The 25,386-nt window shown below is 42.8% G+C and overlaps 1 protein-coding gene across 2 annotated transcripts; it reads left to right on the top strand.

Moving 5' to 3' along the window:
- The first annotated feature begins 2,470 nt into the window (after nucleotides 1–2,470).
- armc7 (armadillo repeat containing 7) lies at nucleotides 2,471–24,216 on the top strand. Of its 2 annotated transcripts, none has more exons than XM_072592098.1 (5): nucleotides 2,471–2,556; nucleotides 7,569–7,678; nucleotides 17,162–17,278; nucleotides 17,665–17,808; nucleotides 19,402–24,216. In XM_072592098.1, the coding sequence occupies exons 3-5, from the start codon at nucleotides 17,182–17,184 to the stop codon at nucleotides 19,737–19,739; spliced, it is 579 nt and encodes a 192-aa protein (XP_072448199.1). In that variant the 5' UTR covers nucleotides 2,471–2,556; nucleotides 7,569–7,678; nucleotides 17,162–17,181; the 3' UTR covers nucleotides 19,740–24,216. The 2 variants fall into 2 exon arrangements, with proteins under 2 accessions (XP_072448199.1, XP_072448200.1); XM_072592099.1 differs by having other exon boundaries at nucleotides 2,499–2,556; nucleotides 7,574–7,678.
- Nucleotides 24,217–25,386: the final 1,170 nt, after the last annotated feature.

Below are 25,386 nucleotides of genomic sequence, written 5' to 3' on the forward strand. Positions count from 1 at the left end.
CACCAAGGACACATGGGCATTGAACACACAAGATTATAAGTATGCAATTCTGTGTACTTGCCGGGGGTTAATCCGAATATTAAATTACTTGTGAATAGATGGGAGGTATGCCAAACAAATCAACTCTAGTAGTGGAAGGACCTCCATAACTACACAATATTCCATCCCAGCTTTGTTCAAAAGTAGCAAGAGACTTATTCATAGTCCATGGGGAAATTTGCATCGTTGTGGTGGATTATCTCTCCAAATCTCCCACTGTTCAATGATTTAGCAACACAATGAGTGTGACCATTGCTGACATGCTGTTATTTTCTGATACTTTCAGTTGATAATATCTTGTATCAGATAGGTCTGACAAATCACTGCAATACACCATTTCAAAATGTGTGCTAAGTGGAGAGTGACCCATTTAATTTCATTACCCCATTTCAGGCACGATTTTTACATTGCATTACTGCATTTTCACACAACATCAGTGAAGAAGGGATTACCATCCCTGACACAATTTATATTTGAAAAGCAAGAATGAATGGTCTTGCCTAAATACCAGTTCAACAGCATTCCTGATCATGGTGGTAGATAACACACTCCAGACCAATACATGGCACATCTATCGTGTACGAAGAAAACGAAGAAGATCACTCCAGTGATGATGATTGTATTGATTTTCAATGTCATCTTCATGACAACTTTGTTTCCTACTTTGCTTGTCAGCAAACTTGGATCGACTACAGGCAGTCCACACACGCTGAATCAATTCTACGGATTACAGATTGTGGAGGTCCAAACATTAATTCTTGTGTTACAGACGAATTAAACAGCCAACCTAAACATTTTATTCTATTTTGATATCTTACTCATGGATTGTGAGAAACAAAGCCCACTCACTTCAATAATTTCAGTCCGAGACAAGACCTGAATCAGCAGTGTCATTTATTTTACACTTGCAAGTGGGTGTGATGTCCAGTGTCTATAAGGCAGAGGACATACACACCAAATTCAATTCATACACATTTATATAATTTGATTTCTTTTGTTTTACACTGCTCCTCCCCTGTTTGCATCTTCCACTTCCCTAAGACCGGCCCCCATTACCCCTGTTTATTTCTTGCCTTATCCAGCCTTGTCTGTGACAAAATGCTTATTTCTGGCCTCACAAGGCTGTTTGACCTCATCCTGCTGTAGGTCATTGTTAGGCATATTCTTTCTTCATCATTATCTACCCCCTTCATCTGTGCCTTTCCTGAGGCAGTTCTGATCCCTATGACCCTTTTAATTGGGGTTTGTTCCTGTGTTTTTGTAAAAGTGGGAAGCAGATGTTTATACCTACTGTTTGTACAGGCGTATCTAGCTTAACTTCATCCCCTCACAACATCTTATCTATTTGCCCGTAATGTCTACCATTGTTTTGCTGTCACATCTCATTCTGACATACAATTTTAGCTAATACAAAAACAATTATATATTTCCTCCACATCGTTTCCATTCTTGTTGACTCAGCTCTTGGCTAAAACAATTACACACTGGTGTGAGCTCATTTACTTTGTAAAATGGAATTGCAGAAGTAACATTATTTCCCCCACATCCCACATGGATGAATTTTGGTCCTCAAACACAAACAATAGTGAACATTTTCAAAGAGAACAGGAAATTAGGAAGTAGCCAGCAAGAGGAAATGCTGAATTTATCTCCTCGTCACCTCTGCGTGAAAAGTACATATTAAAACTTTCCACGCACGTACACTGAAACATTTGACTCAGATTGACTTGCAAAGCACAGAAATAGTGTGTTACATAATACATGTTCCATACATTGGTCTATCCTGGCTTCTGTTACTTTGCAATATACCACCATACTTTTTGGACACAATCACCTGATGAAGGAGCGTCGCTCTGAAAGCTCGTGTGCTTCCAATTAAACCTGTTGGACTATAACCTGGTGTTGTGTGATTTTTAACTTTATACTTTTTTTAAAGTATTGTGCAGTTGTCAGCCGTGGTTTGACTGACACTCACTCTCCTCTGTATCACAGGGACTCCATTCCAGGATTGAGGTCAATACACCGAACCTCCAGTACAGCACTGAGAGTTGCTGTCCTTGTCAGGGGCACCGTTCTGATCTCAAAACCAAGATCCTGTCTGCTCTCTCAGGTGCCTCGAAAAGATCTCACGTCCCCATTTCAAACGGGTGCCCACCAATCCTTAGAGAAACTGATTGTTCATTATCGCGATGTTGTTTTTGGAGAGTGTTGTGCTCAAATTGATCGCGGTGCGAACACTTTAAAATCAGGTCAGAACTCCTGTGTGATGAAAGACACTGAAAAGAACGAAACGATTGAAATGGCCTTTTAAATAGAAACTCATCCTGTCCGCCAGTTGGCGCTGTTTGGGAGACTGAGTGGTGTTCTGGGTCCTACGCGCACGCTCTGTAACGATTCTCGTTTCCCAGGAAATAACGTCAATGTTTTTGTACAACTTCCGACTTGGGGTCAAATGTGGATTCTGTTTTGAGTTAAGCTTCTGTGTCTTGCTGCAGTTCTTTCATTATACTGGATCTGGTCAGTGTATTTTATATAATGGAGCAGCTGGCTTACAATTCTAATGTGATTGTCTAATGTTTTAGAGAAGAAAGTTCCTTCAAGTAATTACTTAGATATCTGGTAACAAGATTTCAATCAAACCGGATTTACTCATGAAATATGTAATATCTGGAAATGTCCTCAATGGTAGTTGCTGTGCCAACGCAGATGTTTCAAATTCAACCTGCCCCAATTTGTCCCACAGGCACCTTGTACAAATGAAAGCAAAGCATTGGCGTATTTTAAATCAGAAACAAACAAGAAAGTGTTGGGGAAACAGCAGCTCTGGAAGCATCTGTCGACCGAGAAACAAAGTTAACGTTTTGACTCCAAGTCCTTTTTGGAACCGATAAGCGCTGGAATATGCGACCTTTGTGCTGTTGATAATGGGGAGGAAGAGCAAGTGGGGCAGGTGGTGGGAGTGCCCAGGCAAAAAAATAAAGGGACTGCTTTGGAAGTAAAACGTGGTAGGTGTTTACAGCAGAAAATAGGTCAGCTCTCCTGAGTTGGAGGAGCCGGTGTTGGCCTGGGGTGTACAAAGTTAAAAATCACACGACACCAGGTTATAATCCAACAGGTTTAATTGGAAGCACTAGCTTTCGGAGCGTTGCTCTTTCATCAGGTGGTTGTGGAGTACACAATTATAAGACACAGAATTGATAGCAAAAAAAGTTCTGTATCTTACAATTGTGTACTTCACAACCACCTGATGAAGGAGCAACGCTCTGAAAGCTAGTGCTTCCAATTTAATCCTGTTGGTATATAACCTGGTGTCGTGATTTTTAGCTCTCCTGAGAGCTTGGTGGGGGTGGGTAATGGTGGCCGGGGTGGGTAATGGTGGCCAGAGTGGAGAATGAGGTGTAATCAAAATGTGGAGGCAGTGTTTGTGGTCTGAAACTGTTTATCTCAATGTTGTGTTCTAAAGGCTGTAAAGTGCCTAAGTGAAAAATGAGGTGCTGTTCCTCTAGTTTGCACTGGACTTGGCTGGACCATTGCAACAGGCCAAAGCCAGAAATGTTAATATGAGAGCAAAATGATGTGTTGAAATAGCAAGCAACTGATAGTAAGAATAACCCCAATCTATCAGAGCAAAGGTGTTCAACAAAGTCTGCATTTGATCTCTATTAATAATGGCAATTATTTTATATTTAATAATGCATATGTGGCTCAGCATAGTATTTTGCTTTCTGGAACTGCTATGAGTTAATGTATGTGTTAGTATGTCAAAGGTCCTTTTTTGTTTCTCTTGAAGTGCAAGTAAAATGTTTTAACCTAGTCCACAATTTGTCATCTTGCCATTGCATTCTACATAGATAGACTTACAGTATAGGATTCTGCTGCACGCCTTTTACGTCCTTGCTCTCATGAATTACTTGACATGCCAGGACACTCTGCCCTAAGAAACAAAAACCTGCAGATGTTGGAATCCAAAATAGACAGGCAGGAGACTGGAATAACACAGCAAGCCAGGCAGCATCAGGAGGTGGAAAAGTTGACATTTCGGGTGTAACTTTTGAGTCCTTAAAGGGCATTCTGTCATGCCGTTCAGAGGTAACAGATCCCTCTGTGGGAGGCTTAGAGTTTTCTGCTTCACCATCAGGGATTTGACATGCAGAGTGTCGCAGGCAGGATTCCCATGCAACTGAGGTTAAAGTGATTCATGGCCTCCCAGAGAGCTTCTGGGTTTTGTTGACTTGAATCTGTTGTAGTGTGCATGTTACAGCCCCAACTGTATTTTTGATGGGGTTGCTTCTTAATTTTTGTCTGCACTTCTGCCCTGTTATTTGGTCAGCTGGTGGGATGAGGTGGGGCAGGGGAGTATTAACAGCCATGTCAGATGACCTTATCTGTGTTCTTGGGCTTGGCGAAGTCTATCAGTTGAATTGAATTTATTATCACATGTACCAAAGCACAGTGAAAAGCTTTGTCTTGCAAGCTGTACAAGCAGATCACATAGATAAGTAAATAATAGGTAAACAGCGGCAAAAACACAAGTACAGGCAAATGCTATGAGTTTGAGAGTCCATTCAGTATTCTAACAACAGTAGAGTAGAAACTGTTTCAAAACTGGCTGGTGCGTGTGTTCAGGTTTCTGTACATTCTCCTCGATGCCAGAGGTTGTAGAAAAGCATTGCCAGGGTGGGATGGATCTGTGAGAATGCTGGCAGCCTTTCCTTGACAGTAGGCCTGGTAGATGGATTCTACAGATGGGAGGTTGGCCTTTGTGATTGTCCAGGCCAAGTTCACCACTTTCTATAGCCGTTTCTGATCTTGAGTGGTACATTTACCATACTAGGTACTGATACATCCAGACAGAGTGCTCTCTATGGCGCACCTATAAAAGTTGGCAAGGGTATTCGCAATGCCAAATTTTCTCAGCTGCCTGAGGAAAAAGAGATGTTGTTGGGCCTTTGTAACCAGTGTATCCAGATGAAGAGAGTAAGAAAGCTTGTTGTTGATGACCATTCCCAGGAGCATGACACTCCACTTGTTCCACCTCTGTGCTGTTAATGTGTAGGGGGCATGAGTAACATCTCACCGAAAGTCAATAATGAGTTCCTTGGTTTTGTCAGCATGAGAGCTAGGTTCTCAGTGCACCATTTTTCCAGGTCTTTCATCTCCCCATTGTAGTCTGTTTTGTCGCCATCTGAGATTCAACCAATTATGGCAGTGTCATCAGCGAACTTGAAAATGGCATTAGTCTGGTATTTGTCAAAGCAGTCATGGGTATACAGTGAGTACAGGAGGGGGCTGAGTACGCATCCCTGGTGGGCTCCAGTGTTGAGTGTTAGTGAGGATGAAATATTGTCCTCAGTCTTCACTGATTTTGGCCTGTGGGTCGGGAAACTGAGGATCCAGTTGCAGAGAGTGGGGCTTAATCTGAGATCGCCAAGTTTAGTAATTGGTCTCAAGGTGATAATACTGTCGAAGGCTGAACTGTAGTCAATGAGTAGGATTCTTACGTAGCTGTTCTTGGTGTTAAGATGTTCTCGGGAGGAGTGAAGAGCAAGTGATATGGCATCTGACATGGATCTGTTGGTCCAATGGGCTAATTGGAGTGGGTCAAGAGTAGTGGGGAGGCTGGAGTTTATTAATGCCATGACCAGCCTTTCAAAGCACTTCATGACCACCGGAGTTAGGGCCACTGGGCGGTAGTCATTGAGACATGCTGCATGAGCCACCTTTGGCACGGGGATGATGTTGGCCCTCTTGAAACAGGCAGGGACAGTGGCCTGCTGCATGGAGAGGCTGAAGATATTCGAGAAGACCTCTGTCTGTTGATCTGCGCATGCTGAGTGCACGGTCTGGTCATTCGTCTGGTCCCATCGCTTTCCTTGGATTCACATGAAGGAAAACTGATCTGACCTCTGATGCAGTGTCTGTTTGGATAGGTTTGTCAGGACTTGTCGGAATAGGTGTAACCTCTCCACCGAAATTCTGCTCAAAGTGAGCCTAGAAGGCATTGAGACAATCTGTCATCATCTGCTATCTTGCACAGTCTCTTTTTAGAACCTGTGATGTCATTCAGACCTTGCCATAGTCTGGGGCTCTAGTCTGGATCGGCATTGGTTCTTGGCTGTCTTTGGCTCTGCGAAGGTCATACTCAGGTTCCTTATATTTGAGTGGGGCTTCTGATCTGAAGGCCTCATGCCTGGTTTTTTTGCAAGTTCTGTATCTCCTGCTTCATCCAGGGTTTTATGTTGGGGAACACCCGGGTTGACTTCCACAGTATGCAGTCCTCCACACACTTGCTGATAAAGCCTGTGACAGTGGTGGTATATTCATCCAAGGTACCTGCGGACGATTTGAACATGGCCCAGTCAGCCAATTCCAGACAGCACCGGAATCGATCCTCTGCCTCCACCAACCAGCAGTGGACCTGTATCTATGAGGGGGTCTCCTGCTTGAGTTATTGCCTGTCAGCCGGGAGAAGAAGCAAGGCATTGTAGTTGGAGTTCCCGAAATGAGGGCGGGGGATGGAGCGGTAGGCATTTTTCACAATGGTGTAGCAGTGGTCCAAAATGTTCGGGTCCCTAGTGGGGCAGGTAATATTCTGGTGGTACTTGGGGCAACACCTTCCTTAGATTGGCCTAATTGAAGTCGTCAGTCACAATAAACAGGGCCTCGGGGTGTTCCATCTCCAGGGTGATTCTATTCCTGATGAAGGGCTTTTGCCCGAAACATCGATTTTCCTGCTCATCGGATGCTGCCTGAACTGCTGTGCTTTTCCAGCACCTCTCTAATCCAGAACCAGGGTGTTAGTGGTGGAGTACAGCATATCCAGAGCTTCCTCAACCTTTGCTTGTGACAGTATGTACACAGCTGCTAGTATAGCAGTGGTAAATTCCCATGGTAGATAGAAGGGGTGGCATTTGACGATGAGGAATTAAAGGTTTGGAGAGCAATGGCTGCCCAAGGTTGCAATGTCCGTGCACCATAAGTTGTTGATTAAAAAGCAAACCCTTTTGTCTTCCCGAGGATGCTGTACATTCCATGCGATCGATAGAAAAACCATCAGCCTGAAGTGTGCAGTTGGGAATGGGATGGGTTAAGCTAGGTTTCTGTGAATTAGAGTGCGCAGCAGTCGCACAGTTCACGCTGGAAGCTGAGCCGTGATCTGATTTCGTCCATCTTGTTCTCCAGAGATTGTACATTTTTGAGGTTGACTGTGAAATGGGTTGTTTGATCTAAATGCCTGCTTATTTGCAGTAGTTACATCCACATTCATGTGCTTCTGGCAAGGGAGCATGTGCTGCTTGCTGGTAGGCTGGAGGACTTAATGGTCATTGTGCACCACTGGGTCTGGTGTCTAACCTATCTCTGCCACCACCACCACCAAGCGCGCACGTGCGCACGCGCACACACACACAAACGGTTGCATTTTAATATAAATATCCTTTCATGAGTTGAGTTTTGTTGCAGTGCCTATGTATGGTTTGGTCCTTTCTTTTTTTAGTTAATTTAATTTATTGATTTTTATTGGTTTTCAGTATAGAATGTACGGCTCATGGCAATAGAAAACCATATGCTGAGGATGATCATATTCAAAGAAGAAAGTCAGTCCAATCATCCACCAAACTTGCTCGTTTGAAATTTGCAGGTAAGGAATGTTACAGTGGAGGTCGGAGGAATGAACTGAAACATTTTTTTCATCCTACTCTGCACTGGCCAATACAAAATTGAATTTTAAGGAGAACAGTGATAATGCTGATTGTATAGGTGTCAGACTGTATTTAGTTCAGTATCAGAAATAAGTCAACCAAGTTTCTTTCACTAACAATTAATTTATTGCCAACAAAACTTTCTCAAGCAATGATTATTAACAATATAAGATTGTGCATATAATATATGTATATAGATTTATTTATTTATATATTTCCTTGAAAAGTCACACACTTCTGAGAAAAATGTAAAACTCTGCAGATTGTTGTCTTAAAGCACTTTGACCAAGTGACAGGTAAACTCGAAAACTGTCTTGCCCCACATATTGATCTATAGTGGAGGACATGTAATACACACAAGCTATTGGCACTGGAGTTGTGGATCAATTTTAGCTGGCTGATTTTTCCATGCTGAAGACAATGCAATAGATTCCAAAATATGAGTGGAGATGACCTAGTAAATGTTTAATTTAAGAGGATTTTCAGAGAATGGGATAGTTACTCCTCATGCAAGTCAGACTACAACCCAATGAAACTGACTGTCCAATCATCCTTGAACTGTTCTGTGTAAACTCTTGAAAGCATTGCAACCACTCTTCCTCTCTTCCTGACCCTATTACTACGCAAAATTTAATGTTATGATGATAATGTAATCGTCAAACACACTATTCCTTGCATTCTAACAATATTCATAGAATGTTGGCTTATTCAATACAAATGGGTTAACTTTTAAAAATGGATTTCATAACTGGAAGTACTGTGATAGGAACATGTAGGCTTGCTGCCTGGTAGACTATTCTACAACTAAATTCATGATATGAATAGTTGTTTAACCGACCGGACCTCCCAGTCACCACCCATTTCAATTCCCCGTTTCTGACATGATCATCCTTGGCCTCCTCTATTGCCAAAACAATACAACTACACCTCATCTTCCACATGGGCAGCCTACAGCCCGGAGAACTCGACGTTAAGTTCTCCAATTTCAAATAACTTCCCTCTCCATCCTCCAAATCCCTTCCCTGCCCCTCTTCTTCCCTTCCGCTGCTCTCTGCCTCCAACCAGATTCATTCCTCCCACTGACTAACCAGGTTGTGCCCTCTGCCTGTCTTCACCTATCCCCACTTCACCACCCTGTCCCCTCCACCCCTTTTATCTGCAGCTCCCCCTGCACCCACCCCTAGTCCTGAAGAAGGGTTACACCCAAAAAGTCGACTTCTCCATCTCCTAATGCTGCCTGGCTTGCTGTGTTCTCCCAGCCTCCTGCCTGTATATTTTTGATAATCTGCTACCTCCCATGTATGAATTCTACACAGAACTCTCACTGTTTGACTTTGAAAAGATCTTTGACTTGCTGGCAGCTAAGAAAGCAAAGAGTACCAACTGAACCATGAAAATGTGGAAAGCCTACTTTCACAACCTCTTTCTCTGCTGGAAAGGAGACTCTGTCCCACAGAAGATGCATGATGCAAATATTATCATGCCATATAAGAACAAAGGCATTGGAGGCAATTTCAATGACTTTTGATACCTCTCACTCATCAGCAATCACGAGGGACTATCTTTCTAAAAGGCACCATTGACTAGCCAATAGAATATATCTGGAGGTTTCAGAATGGATAGTTTAGTGGTAGAAATGATATTCTCTCCACATCAGCTTCAAGAGAAATGCAGAGAGCAGTAAACTGCACACTACCTTCTCATGAAAGGATCTCATCTAAGCATTTGACAGCATGAACAGGCGGGCATCCAGCAGAAATGATGGAAATGCAGCTATCTTGCAGTCTTATGTTCTTTTCATGATATATGTGGCACCGTTCAGTTTGTTAGCTCCACTGCTGGCAGTTTGAAAATCAAGAATGCGGTGAAAAGCGGTGGCTTTTTAGCCTTTTGTTTGGTTTGGTATGATTTTCTCTGTCCTACTGAGTCTGATCTCCAGCATCTGCAGTCCTCACTTTCTCCTGGTCACTGTAACGTTACTGCAAAGCCTCTTCCAAGAATGCCCACCTTGAAGAAGTTCTTCTCCTCCTCCCTCCACAAGGATCTCACTGCTCCCCTCAGGTTATCTCCTCTGCCCCAGCGTCTTCAACCACACCCTGAAGCAGACCCACTACTCCAGCCACGTCTCCTTCCTTCGCATCTGCCAATGCAACTGATGTAGGCTGGAGTCCATGTGGGACACATTCAGACCATCACAATCTGGGCCTGACCAGGACAACCGCTACCTGCAGCAAATCCAAAGCGTCCAGAAATAGTTCTCCTTCCAGATCCTCTGCTCCACGCTTGCAGCCGTGTGCCACCACATGGCTGCAAGTGGGGGCAATCATCGCTGCCCTGCTCAGGGCCACAATCTCCCACATCTGCAAAGGACCTCCACTATTCTTCATCCTGAGAAAGATCCATGCGCTCAACAAACACTTTTTTTTTCCCCCTCCAGCTTCTTGGACACCCAACTCTCATATACATACCTCCAAAGTTGGGATTCCTTGACCGCTTCCAGAACTGATTGAACACCATTATCCATGCAGTCTCGACAGCCACTGCTACTACTGCAAATGATGTCACTTCCGACCCTGCCTCCCCACAGGCTGCAGCCACCGCTGACCATACCACCTTCATGATCTCTGCCAGAACCTCTGTGAACATCGCTGTAACCTCTGCCACTGACACCCCTGAATGCTGTCCTCACCTCATTTCTGTTCCCGTGGTTGCCACCACCTACACCACTTCCACCCCCCTTGATGGAACACCGTTGACGATCACACCACCCCTGCACACACTACTGAAAGCACCACTTTTCTTGAGCTGCCAATGTCCCACTTCTGCTCCCACTGATGTCACTTGCCCCAGCCCCACCGACCATGATGCCTCCCAGCTGCCACTGAGAACGCCGCTGTTGAAGAAATTGCTTCTGCGAAGGCTGCCCAAAACATCACTTGCCCAACCCCCACCCCCAGGTGCCACAGAACACACCGCTTCTGCCCCTCTGACTGCCACTGTTCACATCACTTCCTCTGGTGGCCTCACCAATGATCCTATGACCACACTCTCACTCCAGAAACAGTCTCCATCCAACTGCAGCTATACAACAGGTCCTTGCCCGCAGCCCTGCTGAGTTTTTACTGTCCCACAGCTCTTCCCCCCCCCCCCCCAAACATCCATTGCAACATCAAATTTTTCTTCCACTGCCTCCGTGCTTACCTTTTTCAATTGTGATTCCAAGGACCCGTTCTCCCGCCTCCAGCATCCTCCATCCACTTGGACACACTGACCTGGTCTGTTACCCATCCTCAACCACTTTATCTCTAACCGCCGCCATGACACTGAGCCCCTCAACCTGTCCATCCCTCTCTCCCACTCCAACCTCTCACCCTCGCAAAGAACAGCCCTCCAGTCCAACCCTAACCGCACCAGTGGACAAGGGGGTTTCAGTGGTAGTTTGACGCACAGACCTCTTCATGGCTGAAGCCAGGCGCCAACTCGTGGACACTACCTCCTGCTACCCCCTCGACCATGACCTTGCCTCCTATCTCTAAACTATCTCCCAGACTATCACCTCACAGGATCTCCCAATCACAGCCTCCAATCTCATAGTCCCTGAATTCTGCGTCGCCCGGTTCTACCTCTTACCCAAAATCCACAAACCTGACTGTCCCAGTCTATTGTCTCCTATTATCTACCTGTTGTCTCCACCTGCTCCTGCCCCATTAAACTTATCTCCTCATATTTTGACACTGTACTGTCCCCCTTGGTCCAGGAGCTCCCCACATACATTTGGGCCACCGTACTGTCCCCCTTGGTCCAAGAACTCCCCACGTACATTCGGGCCACCATCTACACCTCCTCCATGACTTTCATTACCCCGGCTCCCAATGCTTTATCTTCACCATGGATATCCAGTCCCTATACATGTCTGTCTGCCATGGTGAAGGCCTCCAAGCCCTCTGTTTCTTCCTCTCCCTCTGACCCAACCAGTACCCCTTCACCGATCCACTCATTCGATTGGCAGAACTGGTCCTCATCCTCAACAACTTATCCTTCAACTTCTCCCACTTCCTTCAGATCAAAGGGGTAATGATGGGAACTCGCATGGGCCCCAGCTATGCCTGTCTCTTCGTAGGATATGTGATACAGTACATCTTCCACAATTAGACTGGCACCATCCCCCACCTTTTCCTCCAATGACTGTATTGGTGCCCCCTTGTGCCCCCACAAGGAGATTGAACAGTTCATCAGCTTCACGAACACCTTCCACCCTGACCTTAAGTTCACCTGGACCATCTTGTATATCTCCCTCCCCTTCCTGGATCTCTCCATCTCCATTTCTAGTGACCAACTCAACACAGGCATCTATTTCAAACCCACCAACTCCCACTGTCACCTGGACTACAACTCCTCCCAAGTACCCCTCCTGTTAAAATGCGATCCCTTACTCCCAATTCCTTTGCCTCTGCTGTATCTGCTCCCAGGAGGAGCAATTTCACTGCAAGACATCCCAGATGGCCTCCTATTTCAAGGATCACAATTTCGTTTCTCACATGATCAACAGTGTCCTCCAGTGTATCTCCTCCACTTCCTGCACCTCTGCCCTGGTACCATACCCCTCCAACTGCATCAAGGACAGAACATCCCTGGTCCTTGCTTTCCACACCAGTAACCTCCAGATATAGTGCATTATCCTCCACGATTTCCGCCACCTACCATCAGATCCCACCACCACAGAGATGTTTACCTCCCCACCCCTATCTGCGTTCCACAGAGACCATTCCCTCCGCCATTCTTGTTTGGTCCACGCCCACCACCAACACAGCCTCCACTCGCAGCACCTTCCCTGCCCCCGCAAAACGTTTAAATCCTGCATCAATACCAGCCCCCCCCACCTCTGTCCAAGGCCCCAAAGGATCCTTTCATATCCAGCAGAGATTTTCCTATATATCTAAGCACCTTATCTACTGTCAGTTGCTCTCAATGTGGTCTCCTCTACATTGGGGAGACAAGATGCCAACTCATGGAGCATTTCGGGGAACATCTCTGGGACACACTTATCCAACAACCCCACCGCCTTGTGGCTGGACACTTCAACTCCCCCTCCCACTCTGCCAAGGATGTGCAAGTCCTGGCCACCTCCACTGCCGAATCCAAACCACATGATGACTGGAGGAAGAATGTCACATCTTCCACCTTTGGACCCTACAACCACACTGCTTCAATGTCAACTTCACCAGTTTACTTATCTCCCCTTCCCCTCCCTCATTCAGATTCAACCCTCCAACTCTTAACTGCCCTCTTGAACTGTCCTACCTGCCCATCTTCCTTCCCACCTAGCTGCTCCACCCTTCCCTCCAACCTATCACTCCCCCACACACATCTGCCTATTGCCTTCCCAGCTACCTTGCCCCCACCCTCCTTATCTCAAACCGCTCCCCGCATCCCCTCTCCCCAAAAAAAACATTCCTGATAAAGGGCATATGCTCAAAATGTTGATTCTCCTGCTTATCGGTGCTGGCTGACCTGCTGTGCTTTTCCAGCACCACACAGTGATCTCCAGCATTTGCAGTCCTCACTTTCTCGTATGCTTTATCTGCTGACATGGAAGGAGTACACTTCCACACATCATTCTCAACCAAACAAGCCTATAAACCTTGACAAGGGTGCAGCATATCCTAATCAGGGAACTTCGATATGTTGATGATACAAAATAGTTCCCAGCCAGAAGACCAGCTCTAAAGGCTCATAGATCTGTCTCACACCAGTATAGTTTTCTCTCTAATCAAAGTGTTCAAGAAATTTATAGTTATATGACAAGGTGTCTCTGGTTGTGATGTGATTCAGCATACCATTGGCAGTAGTCAGCAAATTCTGCTATGGTGAAATTACATTGACATCCTTTGATGAAGAGCTGAGCGCACATATTGGAATGGCTGCCGCCATCTTTGGTTGATTAACAAAATTGGATTAGCAAAACAACAAACTGATCTGAAGCACCAAAACCTACAAAGCTTGTATCCTCAGTACGTTACCAAATGGTGCCTAAATCTGGACAACTTGCACTGAGCAAGAACAAAAACTTCTCATCCTCTATTGTCTACAATACTGTCTTTTCAATGTGAACCCAAGGATATGTCATCAGCGAAGAAGCAATCCTTTAGAGGGCAAGCATTTCAATAAAGAAAAGCTTAATCAGCTTGTCCGTATGGACCAGATGAAAGATGGTAGGCTGCTATCAAATGAAAGATGAAATTATTAACGTTAGTTATGAGAAGCAGAAAGCTCTCGTCGCAATTGATTCTGTGGGCAGTTCTCCAACATAATGAGGCATCTATTCAGAAGGTCCAAATTAGACACCAAGTCTTGCAAACAAAACATCAGCAGAGCTTATCCCACTCCATCAAGGTATAATTTTCCATGTGGCATTTATGATTGAACTTGCCTTTTCTGAATCAGTTTGTTCAACCATCAAAACCTGGGCAGCAAATAATCTCATCTGATCTCACAAAAGCTCTGAGGCTGTGTTCTCATCATATCTTGCACATGGAAGAATGCAAATCACAACCAAACAACTGCTGAGTATTCCTAGCACTTATAACAAAGAAACTAAAGTTGAAACAGATTTATAAAGCTGTTGATGTGAAATAAATGGCTGAATCTTTTCAGCCTCTGAACAATGTGGGCATTGGTAAGAAATTTGGGAGTATCGCACAAGGAGCTTCTTGTCATCAAGAGCAAAAAGATCCATTTTTCAAAGAAGTGTTGTTTGGCAACATGAGATTCTAGGTGGTTCATAGCAAGAGCATATTTGTATGCATTACCTAGCATTAACATTCTCATTATTACATAACCCACCTGATATGCTATGCAGTTTCCCATTATCCCACCTGCCACATTGAAACTGGACAGTGAGAATTCTGGACATGAAAATCAAAGTAGTAAACTGTTTGAGTCCATCTTGCCATTTGCTCCTCCAGATCTTCATCAGTTATCAACATCTCAACATACTCCACAGGTAGCATTCACGTGCAGTCCACATTGACAAAGCAGGATGCTCATTACCCTCTGTCCAACATGTCTGGGGCACATGAAACGAATAGTTTAGGGCAAATGCAGCCTGCCAGTGCTTGACCAGGTGCAAAGCTGGGCTTTAAAGTTGGCACCAATGCCAGGAATCCTGGGATATCCTGGCAATGGAAGCATTTTGGTCTGTGACAAGCAGACCAAAATATGAAGCGTGCGTGGGTAATGTGGCAAGTTTGGGAAAATAACGTGAAAAGGTTCATTAAGGTTCAAGGAGAAAGATCTTCCATGAAACTTGACAATATTAACAGTTAAATGAATTGTGGTAAAATTCAGTCCATAGATGCTGATGACACAGTGGTATTTATCAATGTTTGAAAGAAAATTGATCTCCCAGTGTCACAAAAATGAATTTCCAGGATTTGTGAAAAGATTTGTAGCTCGGGTGCTCGTTGTTGTGGTTCTGTTCACCGAGCTGGGAATTTGTGTTACAGACGTTTCATTCCCTGTCTAGGTGACATCCTCAGTGCTTGGGAGCCTCCTGTGAAGCGCTTCTGTGATCTTTCCTCCGGCATTTGTAGTAGTTTGAATCTGCCGCTTCCGGTTGTCAGTTCCAGCTGTCCGTTGCAGTGGCCGGTATATTGGGTCCAGGTCGATGTGCTTATTGATAGAATCTGTGGATGAGTGCCATGCCTCTAGGAATTCCCTGGCTGTTCTGTTTGGCTTGTCTTATAATCGTAGTGTTGTCCCAGTCGAATTCATGTTGCTTGTCATCTGCGTGCGTGGCTACTAAGGATAGCTGGTCGGGTCGTTTCGTGGCTAGTTGGTGTTCATGGATGCGGATCGTTAGCTGTCTTCCTGTTTGTCCTATGTAGTGTTTTGTGCAGTCCTTGCATGGGATTTTGTACACTACATTGGTTTTGCTCATGCTGGGTATCGGGTCCTTCGTTCTGGTGAGTTGTTGTCTGAGAGTGGCTGTTGGTTTGTGTGCTGTTATGAGTCCTAGTGGTCGCAGTAGTCTGGCTGTCAGTTCAGAAATGCTCTTGATGTATGGTAGTGTGGCTAGTCCTTTGGGTTGCGGCATGTCCTCCTTCAATTGTCTTTCCTTTAGGCATCCGTTGATGAAATTGCGCGGGTATCCGTTTTTGTCGAATACATTGTATAGGTGTTCTTCTTCCTCTTTTTGCAGTTCTGGTGTATGCAGTGTGTTGTGGCCCTTTTGAATAGTGTCTTGATGCAACTTCTTTTGTGTGTGTTTGGGGTGGTTGCTTTCATAGTTCAGGACTTGGTCTGTGTGTGTGGCTTTCCTGTATAGCTTTGCAGTGAATTCTCCGTTCGGTGTTCTCTGTACCATCACGTCTAGGAATGGGAGTTTATTCAGATTAGATTAGATTACATTACAGTGTGGAAACAGGCCCTTCGGCCCAACAAGTCCACACCGCCCCGCCGAAGCGCAACCCACCCATACCCCTACATTTACCCCTTACCTAACACTATGGGCAATTTAGCCTGGCCAATTCACCTGACCTGCACATCTTTGGACCATGGGAGGAAACCGGAGCACCTGGAGGAAACCCACGCAGACACGGGGAGAACATGCAAACTCCACACAGTCAGTCGCCTGAGGTGGGAATTGAACCCAGGTCTCTGGTGCTGTGAGGCAGCAGTGCTAACCACTGTGCCACCGTGCTGCCCATAAGTTGGTTGTTCTTTTCTTCCTCGCAAGTGAATCGGATTCCTGAGAGTGTGGCGTTGATGATCCAGTGTGTGTTCTCTATTTCTGTGGTTTTAATGATTACAAAGGTGTCATCCACATATCTGACCCAGAGTTTAGGTTGAATTTGCGGTAAGACTATTTGTTCTAACCTTTGCATTACTGCTTCTGCTATGAGCCCATGGGTGTGCCGTTGATTTGTTCATATATGGCTACACAAAATGAATCTGAAGTACTCAAAGAATTTCAGTTTTAAAGAGGACTCCAACTTCCAGCCAAGTTTCAGGAAAGGCCAAACTGCATCTTTCGTCAAGTTGGTCCTCTAGTCGAAGTCTATATTTATTGCTGTTTATCTCTGGGAACAGCCTTGATTGAGATATGGAAATATTTAATCAGTGGAATAGTGAACTGTATAGCCATGTTGGACTGTCATTTTCAAGTGGCTGCAGCTGGTCTGACTTCCCCTTTCAGTAGTATAGAGAAACATGATGAATGTGCCAGTTGATCCATTGTACTGTAATTTTGTTAACAGTAGAACATATGAGTAGACTCAAGTTTCTGATGAAGACGGAGTAATTTCTTATTTTTAATGTAATTTTTCTCTCCTTACATCAGCTGATATTAGGTTATGTCAAGCATAATTTCCTTACTGTAGTCATGCCATGTTTCTAATCAGTTTTCTCTTTTTTCTGTGCAGCTAATTGGATTTCGGATGAAATGGCCAGTTCAGGTCAGCTGAGAGAAAGTAAATCCCAAGATCGGTTTGATTACCTACAGGCCCTTGTTACTGAATTTCAGGATACCGATAGTCAAGGTAAGATCATAAAAGTGTAGAATGGTGATCCACGTCTATTTATTGCAGTCTGGAATTGGAGCTATCGTATTCTCACCAATAATTATTCAGAAAGGACAACGACATTTGGAATTGAACCACAGGTGCAAATATTTTTTGTTGTGCTCATGTTTGTTACCACAAAGGATTCCAAGAGTCTTGAATGCTATAGTTAATTTTTAATTAGTTGTATTCTAGGGCATTTATTGTAGCACTTCACAGGGTAGGATTTTCTGCAAATATTACCAAAAAATACTTTGCATTATCTTTGTACTGCCATAAGTGTGATTGTGTCCATTACCCCCAATGACAATGACTGCCAGTGTTGGTCTTCTATGATTAAAATCTAACTTCTATTTACTTCTCAGAGGCAAAGGAACAAGTCCTGGCTAACCTAGCTAATTTTGCATATGACCCCAGTAACTATCAGTATCTTCGACAGCTGCAGGTCATTGACCTATTCCTGGATATGCTTACAGAGGATAATGAACGATTTGTAGAATTTGGAATAGGTAAAATCTCAGTTTTGTATATGTATTTTGTCAGTTTCTTTAGTTGGGTAATATAGATTATCCAAACTTTGCTCAATTCTGACCTTTTTGACATAATCATTAATAATTAAGTATTAAGGAAATATGATCAACTTAAACATTGAACGAGTGCAACTTCAGAAATGTTGGAGGTAAACTTTAAAGGTTTTTTTATATTTAAGTACTTATTTTCTGTGATGGATTCTGGAACATGATTGCTATATTTAATTGCTAACCTGACCTTTCCCTTTAAGATCACGGTTTGGGTAGATCCCTGAGGTGGGGGGTGTGGGGGTGGGGGGGGGGGGGGGAGAGAAATAACTCCAAGAACTGCAGATTAGATTAGATTCCGTACAGTATGGAAACAGGCCATTCAGCTCAACAAGTCCACACCAACCCTCCGAAGAGTAATCCTTCCAGACCTAAACCCTAGCGCTCTCCCTAATTAATGCACATAACACTATGGGCAATTTAGCACAGCCAATTCACCTGACCTGCACGTCTCTAGATTGTGAGAAGAAACCAGAGCACCCAGAGGAAACCCACGCAGACACGGGGAGTGCAAACTCCCTACAGATAGTTGCCCGAAGCTGGAATTGAACCTGGGTCCATGGTGCTGTGAGGCAGCAGTGCTAACCACTGAGCCACCGTGCCGCCCAATACTGGAAATCTGAAACAAAAATAGAAATTGCTGGAAAATCTCAACAGATCTGGCAGCAAAAATCAGAGTTAACATTTCAGGTCCAGTGACCCCTCTTCAAAACAATCCTGATGAAGAGCTGATGCTCAAAACGTAGACTCTCCTGCTCCTCAGATACTGCCTGACCGGCTGTGCTTTTTCAGCACCATACTCTTTGACTCTGATCTCGAGCATCTGCAGTCCTGACTTTCTCTTAGTAATTCAGAACCCCAAGCTAATGTTCTTGGGAGGTGAGTTTGAAACCCACCATGGCAGATGGTCAAATTTGAATTCAGAAAATAAAATTGAAGCTAGTTTTATGTTAACCATGTAACTGCTGTCAATTGTTGTAAAAATCCTGCTGCACTAATATCCTTTCAGGAAGAAAATCCTTACCTTACCCCCATCCTTACCTTGTTTGGCCGACATGAAACTCAGGCCCACAGCAATGTGGTTGACTCTTAACTGCTTTCTGGGCAATTTGGTCAGACCAGTGACATGAATATCTCATGAATGAATTTTTAAATCTGTAATCAACTTGCATGTGAAATGAAGTATTTGCTTTCTGTGGTGCTCTTCACTCTTACTCACATTTAGTCAATTTTCTGACAATCTTTTTCATGAGATGTTGGGAACAAGTTATATATAATGTGCCTTTAGAATAGAATTTTTGTGTTTCAGAATATTATGGGAGTGTTAGTATTCTCAGGTTAAGATGATTTCTTTTGCAGCAATTGTAAATAAATGATCTTGTTTGTCTTAAATGGGAAGAAAATTGTCAGGTCATTAACAATAAAATTAATACTTAATGAGAGTGATCATTGTAATTTGTGTTCATGATTTCCTTCTCTAAGTTTTCATTGACCCAAGTGTTGACAATGCTTTTATTTCCACAGGTGGTCTCTGTAACCTCTGTTTAGACAAAGAGAACAAGGAATACATTTTACAGAACAATGGGGTTCAGGCAGTGCTGAACTGTTTATCCAACCCGAATGAGGACACAGTACTGTCTGCAATTACCACATTAATGTACTTGATGACTCCTTTGTCCCAGAAGGAAATTACAGCAATGCCAGTTATTGAGTGCATGCTCCGGTTCTCCATGTCTAAAAATAAGCGTCTAAGTAATTTAGCAACAGTGTTTCTGGAAGATCTCTGCTCATCTGAAGAGGTAGAAAAAGCTCGTAACTTGCATAATCACACAGCCCTGGGAATACCACTTCCAAAAGAATAGCTCAGAATTCTTAATATTCTGTAGCGTTGGAACAATTTCTGAATAAGCTCCATTAAGTATAACATATGGGTATATAGTAATTATTATCAATTTGTAACACTGTCCAATTGCCAGTTTGGTTGAGTCAATAGTACTCTTGTCTTTCATGTATATTCAGCTGACGCTGAGGAACTCTGCATTGATGGAAGTGTGCTACATGTTACACAAAGCAAAATCTTGTTCAGGAGGATATTAAACATTGCACAATTTTGTTCAAAATTGAGCCTACTTCTAGAGTTTCAGTGAACCTTCCTGCATCAAGAAAGACTCAAAAATTAGTTGGTCATTCATATCTCTTACATTTGTTGTACAGATGGCTGCTGCATTTCCTACATAACTTGTTACATTTCACAGGTATTTCATATATATTTATAATACTATATTTGTCATATTGTAAAACAAAATATTGCAGATGCTGGAGATCTGAAATACACAAAAGCAGAAATTGCTGGAGAAACTCAGCAGGCTTGGCAGCATCAGCTCACCTTTTAAATGGTTCTAAAGAATGGTCACTGGACTCAACTCTCCACAGATGCTGCCAGACCTCCCCTTTTTCTTCAGCAATTTCCATTTTTTAGTGTTACATAATGTTGCGAGTGAATCACCACAAGTTACCTTCAATTCGGCTTCTTAAATCTCATAGACAGTCAAATACTGAAACAATAATTTAAATTTTATTGCATATAGCAAATAAAATAATACCCCTCAAGTTAGCCTCAAAACCCAACTTGGCTTGGTGGAACTTGGCCATGTTTCTTTCAACAGTATCTTGTCTCTGGAAGTGCCCACGGTTCAATCTTGATCCAGTGTTGTTCTGCTAAAGGCGGGGGGGGTTCTGGTGTTTGATTCTTATCCAGATTTTTGTCTTTAAGATCTGTGATGAGATATATTGATGATTCTTTTAAAGCCCTTTTATCTAAATTACTGTAAGTCTGCAGCCTGCTGCCTTCTTAGAAGTAGCTTCTTTGTTACAAGGGGCGGCACGGTGGCTCAGTGGTTTGCACTGCTTCTCAGCGCCAGGGGCCTGGGTTCGAGTCCCACCTTGGGTGACTCTGTGTGGAGTTTGCACATTCTCCCTGTGTCTGCGTGGGTTTTCTCCGGGTGCTCCAAAGATGTGCAGGTTAGGTGAATTGGCCATGCTAAATTGCCCATTGTGTTATTAGGTGCATTAGTCAGGGGTAAATACAGGGTAGGGGAATGGGTCTGAGCGGGTTACTCTTCGGATGGTCGGTGAGGACTTGTTGGGCCGAAGGGCCTGTCTCCATACTGTAGGGAATCTAATCTAAATTTGACCTTAACTGTCTGTTTAAAGAAAACTTTCCTGTGATTAAATTCTTCTGCAGGGCAATCAGACATAAAGCATTCAGTTTATCAAGCAGATGTCAAAACAGTTTTGTTGGTTTTTGACTCCACTCCTCCTTTTGCCAGGCATAGCTAATTGCTTTCAATTCCTGTATATAATTTGTCCTTGTCTTTAATAGTTTTTTTTTCTCCAGATAGAGTTATTGCTGCTTCTTTCCATGTGTAAGTTTATCTTTGGGTGATTAATTCAATCAATCCATGAACAGTTATTCAAGTTCTGAAGTTTATAATACCACAAATTCAATTTTTAAAAATAATTTCTTTTGTTTCACTAAAAATGCTTATTTTGGAACCAATTGCATCTTCAAACTGAGGAATGAGAAGATTGTTTGTTTTCTAGATAGGGAATTAGACAGTGACTTTTTTCCCCATTCAATGAAAACCTAATTGAAGTTGGAACTGTTAATGTCTTTTTATTCACATTGTGTTAATTTACCTAATTTACGCTTTGTAAGTAACACTTGCACATTAAGCCAAATCTCTCTGTTCTCTAATCAGTAGTACCCTTTGATGCTCAAAATCATTAGATTACTTTACAGTGTGGAAACAGGCCCTTCGGCCCAACAAGTCCACACCGCCCCGCCGAAGCGCAACCCACCCATACCCCTACATTTACCCCTTACCTAACACTACGGGCAATTTAGCATGGCCAATTTACCTGACCTGCACATCTTTGGACTGTGGGAGGAAACCCACGCAGACACAGGGAGAACGTGCAAACTCCACACAGTTAGTCGCCTGAGGCGGGAATTGAACCCGGATCTCTGGCGCTGTGAGGCAGCAGTGCTAACCACTGTGCCACCGTGCCGCCCAACCACTGTGCCACCGTGCCACCCAAACCACTGTGCCACCGTGCCGCCCACGGAGTTAAAAATCACACAACACCAGGTTATAGTCCAACAGGTTCAATTGGAAGCACACTAGCTTTTGGAGCACCACTCCTTCATCAGGCTCCAAAAGCTAGTGTGCTTCCAATTAAACCTGTTGGACTATAGCCTGGTATTGTGTGATTTTTAACTTTGAACATCCTAGTCCAACACCGGCATCTCCAAATCAATCTTTAGACTGTGTGGTTTGCTTTGGTTGTCTAATGACATTAACTTTTGCTGAAGTGCAGTTTTATTGGTGCCAGTGTCCCCTCCATTCCTTACAGCATGTGAGTTTGAACCAAATACCTGTATACAGTAATTGTGAATCTGAGCTTGATCCTGTCCTTACCTGAGAATTCTGTGTCCCTCATGATAGGAACGAGCTTAATTAATTTCATAGGCAAAAGTGAGGACTGCAGATGCTGGAAATCAGAGTCTAGATTAGAGTGGTGCTGGAAAAGCACAGCAGTTCAGGCAGCATCCATGGAGCAGGAAAATCGATGTTTCAGGCAAAAGCACTTCATCAAGAATGATACTTTTTCAACTATCAACTGATTACTGGTTGTTTTGTTCAGAAATTTGGTTGTTTAAACTTGGCAAAACTTGATATTGTAACAATTGTTGTCTTTATTCACCACTTAGTGTCCTTAGAATTGAATTCCCAATTAACTTTTTTCCATGTCTTATATATTGAATATATTTGTAAACTTTTCAATAAATGTTATATATTAAAAATTTGAGTTGGAATGCTTGAAAAGAACTTAAATAAACCATCAAGTGCAACATTGTGGAATTGTGCTTTGTGTACATTTGATTCCCCTTGCTTCCCCAAACAGTTTTGATGATGCTGAGATTGCACAACAAGGGTGCAGTGAACTATTAGGAATCTACAAAGTGATTTTAAATAGGATTAATACAAGTGTAAAATGTTTAAGATATCAAATAGAAGTATTCACATGGTACGTGTTCTCCAGCATCACAAGTGGCCTACTTAGGATGTTTAATAGTACGTAAAGCTCATTGTTGAATATACAACAGTTTTGGAATGCTGGTTTTACCAAAGAACACATGATCAAGTTAAAAACATTCAAATAAGCATTGAAATTGATCTTGGGTAACATGTACCAATACTACTCTAAGACAATAAAAGTGTTGAAAGGGATAGGATTAGGCTTAAGATTAGTACATTAAACCTAAATAAGGGCAACTATTTGGGCATAAACTGAGCTAGTTAAAATTAATTGGCATATTGGGCTTGAGGATAGATTAATAAAGACAAAATTATCGACATTTAAGGGATATTTCATGATAAATATATTCCGACTACAAAAGATTCTTAATGAAGGACCGACCATCCGTAATTAACTAAAAGAAAAATGAGGGAAAGCATCAAACTTAAGGAATAGGCACATACTTGCTACATGTCTGCACAGATCAGATGATTGATTAGGAGATAAAGAACAGCAGACATGTCGAGGGTTATTCAGGACTAAGAAGTTAGACAGAGGAAGGAAGCTGAGAATGTACAGAGTTTCTGTCTGTATTTGAAAAGGAAAATAACAAGTACAAGTACATGTTGGTCCTCTAGAGAATGAGAATTGTGGGTTAATAGTAGACAATAAGTTAATGATGAATGAAATAAACAAATATTGTTTCTGTCTTCACAATCAAGGACACATAACCATTCTGGTAAATTAAAAATGGAAGGGAGAAACTTATGAAATTACAGCCACCAGAGAAGCAGTATAGCAGCTGTAGTTTCAAGACTGGGTAAAATGAACTTCATTCTAGTGTGGTATTGTGGGCAACATTTAACATTGCATGATGGGAAAAAAGTTGGGCATTAGAGTTTATAATTCAGTAAGTTAAAAAACTGAAAAAAAGGTCAGAAACATGACTCAGTCTGTATTCTTAACCTTGTAACAGCTCCTAGTAGATCTTAATCTAAACAAAAGGTCCATATAATTGAAACAGTTATGGAATGATGCAAATGATTAATTGTTTTTATACTAAAGGTTGTGTTACAGGTGACACACATTTCATGATAATCTGTGATTGCTCATTATATTTTAAAGTATATAATGTGTTCCTTTTGTGAAGGCGTGAAACTTGGAAGGGAAACAGGGAATATCTTGATCCCTCCTCTTTCCAAGTCTCAGCCAAACTGTTGCAGTATTTACAATAAAGGTTGATTATTATCAGTTCAATTGATTTGAGTATTGTTGATTTATTTTGCTCTCACAGATCCCTGCTAATTAAACTCTGCTTCAACACTAAGATTGCAAAAGATGTAGTTAATATGTTGGTGTTAATTTTTCAAAATTCCTTCAATTCTGGAAAGGTTCCAACAGACTGAAAGTAACAACATAATTTCTTTCCTGAAGAAGGGAGGAAAACAAAACTATAGACCAGTTAGCTTGACGTCAGACCCAGTCATAAAATAAATTATTATTCTTGCTGCATACATAGGAAAAATTCAAGTTTGCCAGAAAGTCACCATGGTTTCAAAGGGAAATTATGTTACAGTGATAGAGGTTTAAGGCATGGAAGCAGGCCCTTTGGCCCAACTTGTCCATGTTGACCAGGTATCCTAAACTAAAATGGTCTTATTTGCCTGTGTTTGACCCATATCCATCTAAACCTATCTTTTGCCATGTACCTATCCAAATGTCTTTTAACTAGTTTAAGTTAGTTATTTGAAGGAGTAACACATACTGTCAGTAAAAGGAATCCTGTGGACAGAAGGCACCTGATAAGGTGCCATGTCAAAAGGTTAATGAAGAAAATCAAAGCCCATAGTATAGTGCTAACACATGGGCATGCATTACAAAATTAGCAGGTTTGGAGAAAATTGAGGCTATGCATAAATGGGTCTTTATCTGATTGGCAGGATTTAAATGAGTGGGCAAAAATCTTTTGTAGTGGCAGGGAGATTTGCTAGAGCTGCTCGGGAGTATTTAAACTAGTAAGATGGTGGTGGAGAGGGGTGGGGATGTGGCGGTGGGACCCAGGGAAATAGTGAGGAAAGAGATCAATCAGACTGGTACAGTTGCAAAAAGGGAGTGAATTAAAAATTCCGGGTAGGAAGGAACAAAGCAAAGAACAAGGTGGGACTGAACCTGCATTTACTTCAATGCAAGAGGCCTAATGGGGAAGGCAGATGAATTCAGGGCTTGGTTAGGAACATGGGACTGGGATATCATAGCAATTACAGAAATGTGGCTCAAGGATGGACAGGACTGGCAGCTTAATGTTCCAGGATACAAATGCAATAGGAAGGATTCAAAGGGAGACGAGAGAAGAGGGGGAGTGGTGTTTTTGATCAGGAATAGTACTACTGCTGTACTTAGGGAGGATAATTCTGGGAATACATCCAG

The sequence above is a fragment of the Chiloscyllium punctatum genome, chromosome 22, assembly GCF_047496795.1.
Source record: "Chiloscyllium punctatum isolate Juve2018m chromosome 22, sChiPun1.3, whole genome shotgun sequence".
NCBI lineage: Eukaryota > Metazoa > Chordata > Chondrichthyes > Orectolobiformes > Hemiscylliidae > Chiloscyllium > Chiloscyllium punctatum.

Excerpts from the sequence above, each read along its gene's own strand:
- armc7 (XM_072592098.1), top strand. The coding sequence starts at position 17,182 with ATGGCCAGTTCAGGTCAGCTGAGAGAAAGTAAATCCCAAGATCGGTTT. Across the intron at positions 17,279-17,664 it reads TCAGGATACCGATAGTCAAG|AGGCAAAGGAACAAGTCCTG; the intron begins GTAAGATCATAA and ends TTTACTTCTCAG. Across the intron at positions 17,809-19,401 it reads ATTTGTAGAATTTGGAATAG|GTGGTCTCTGTAACCTCTGT; the intron begins GTAAAATCTCAG and ends TTATTTCCACAG.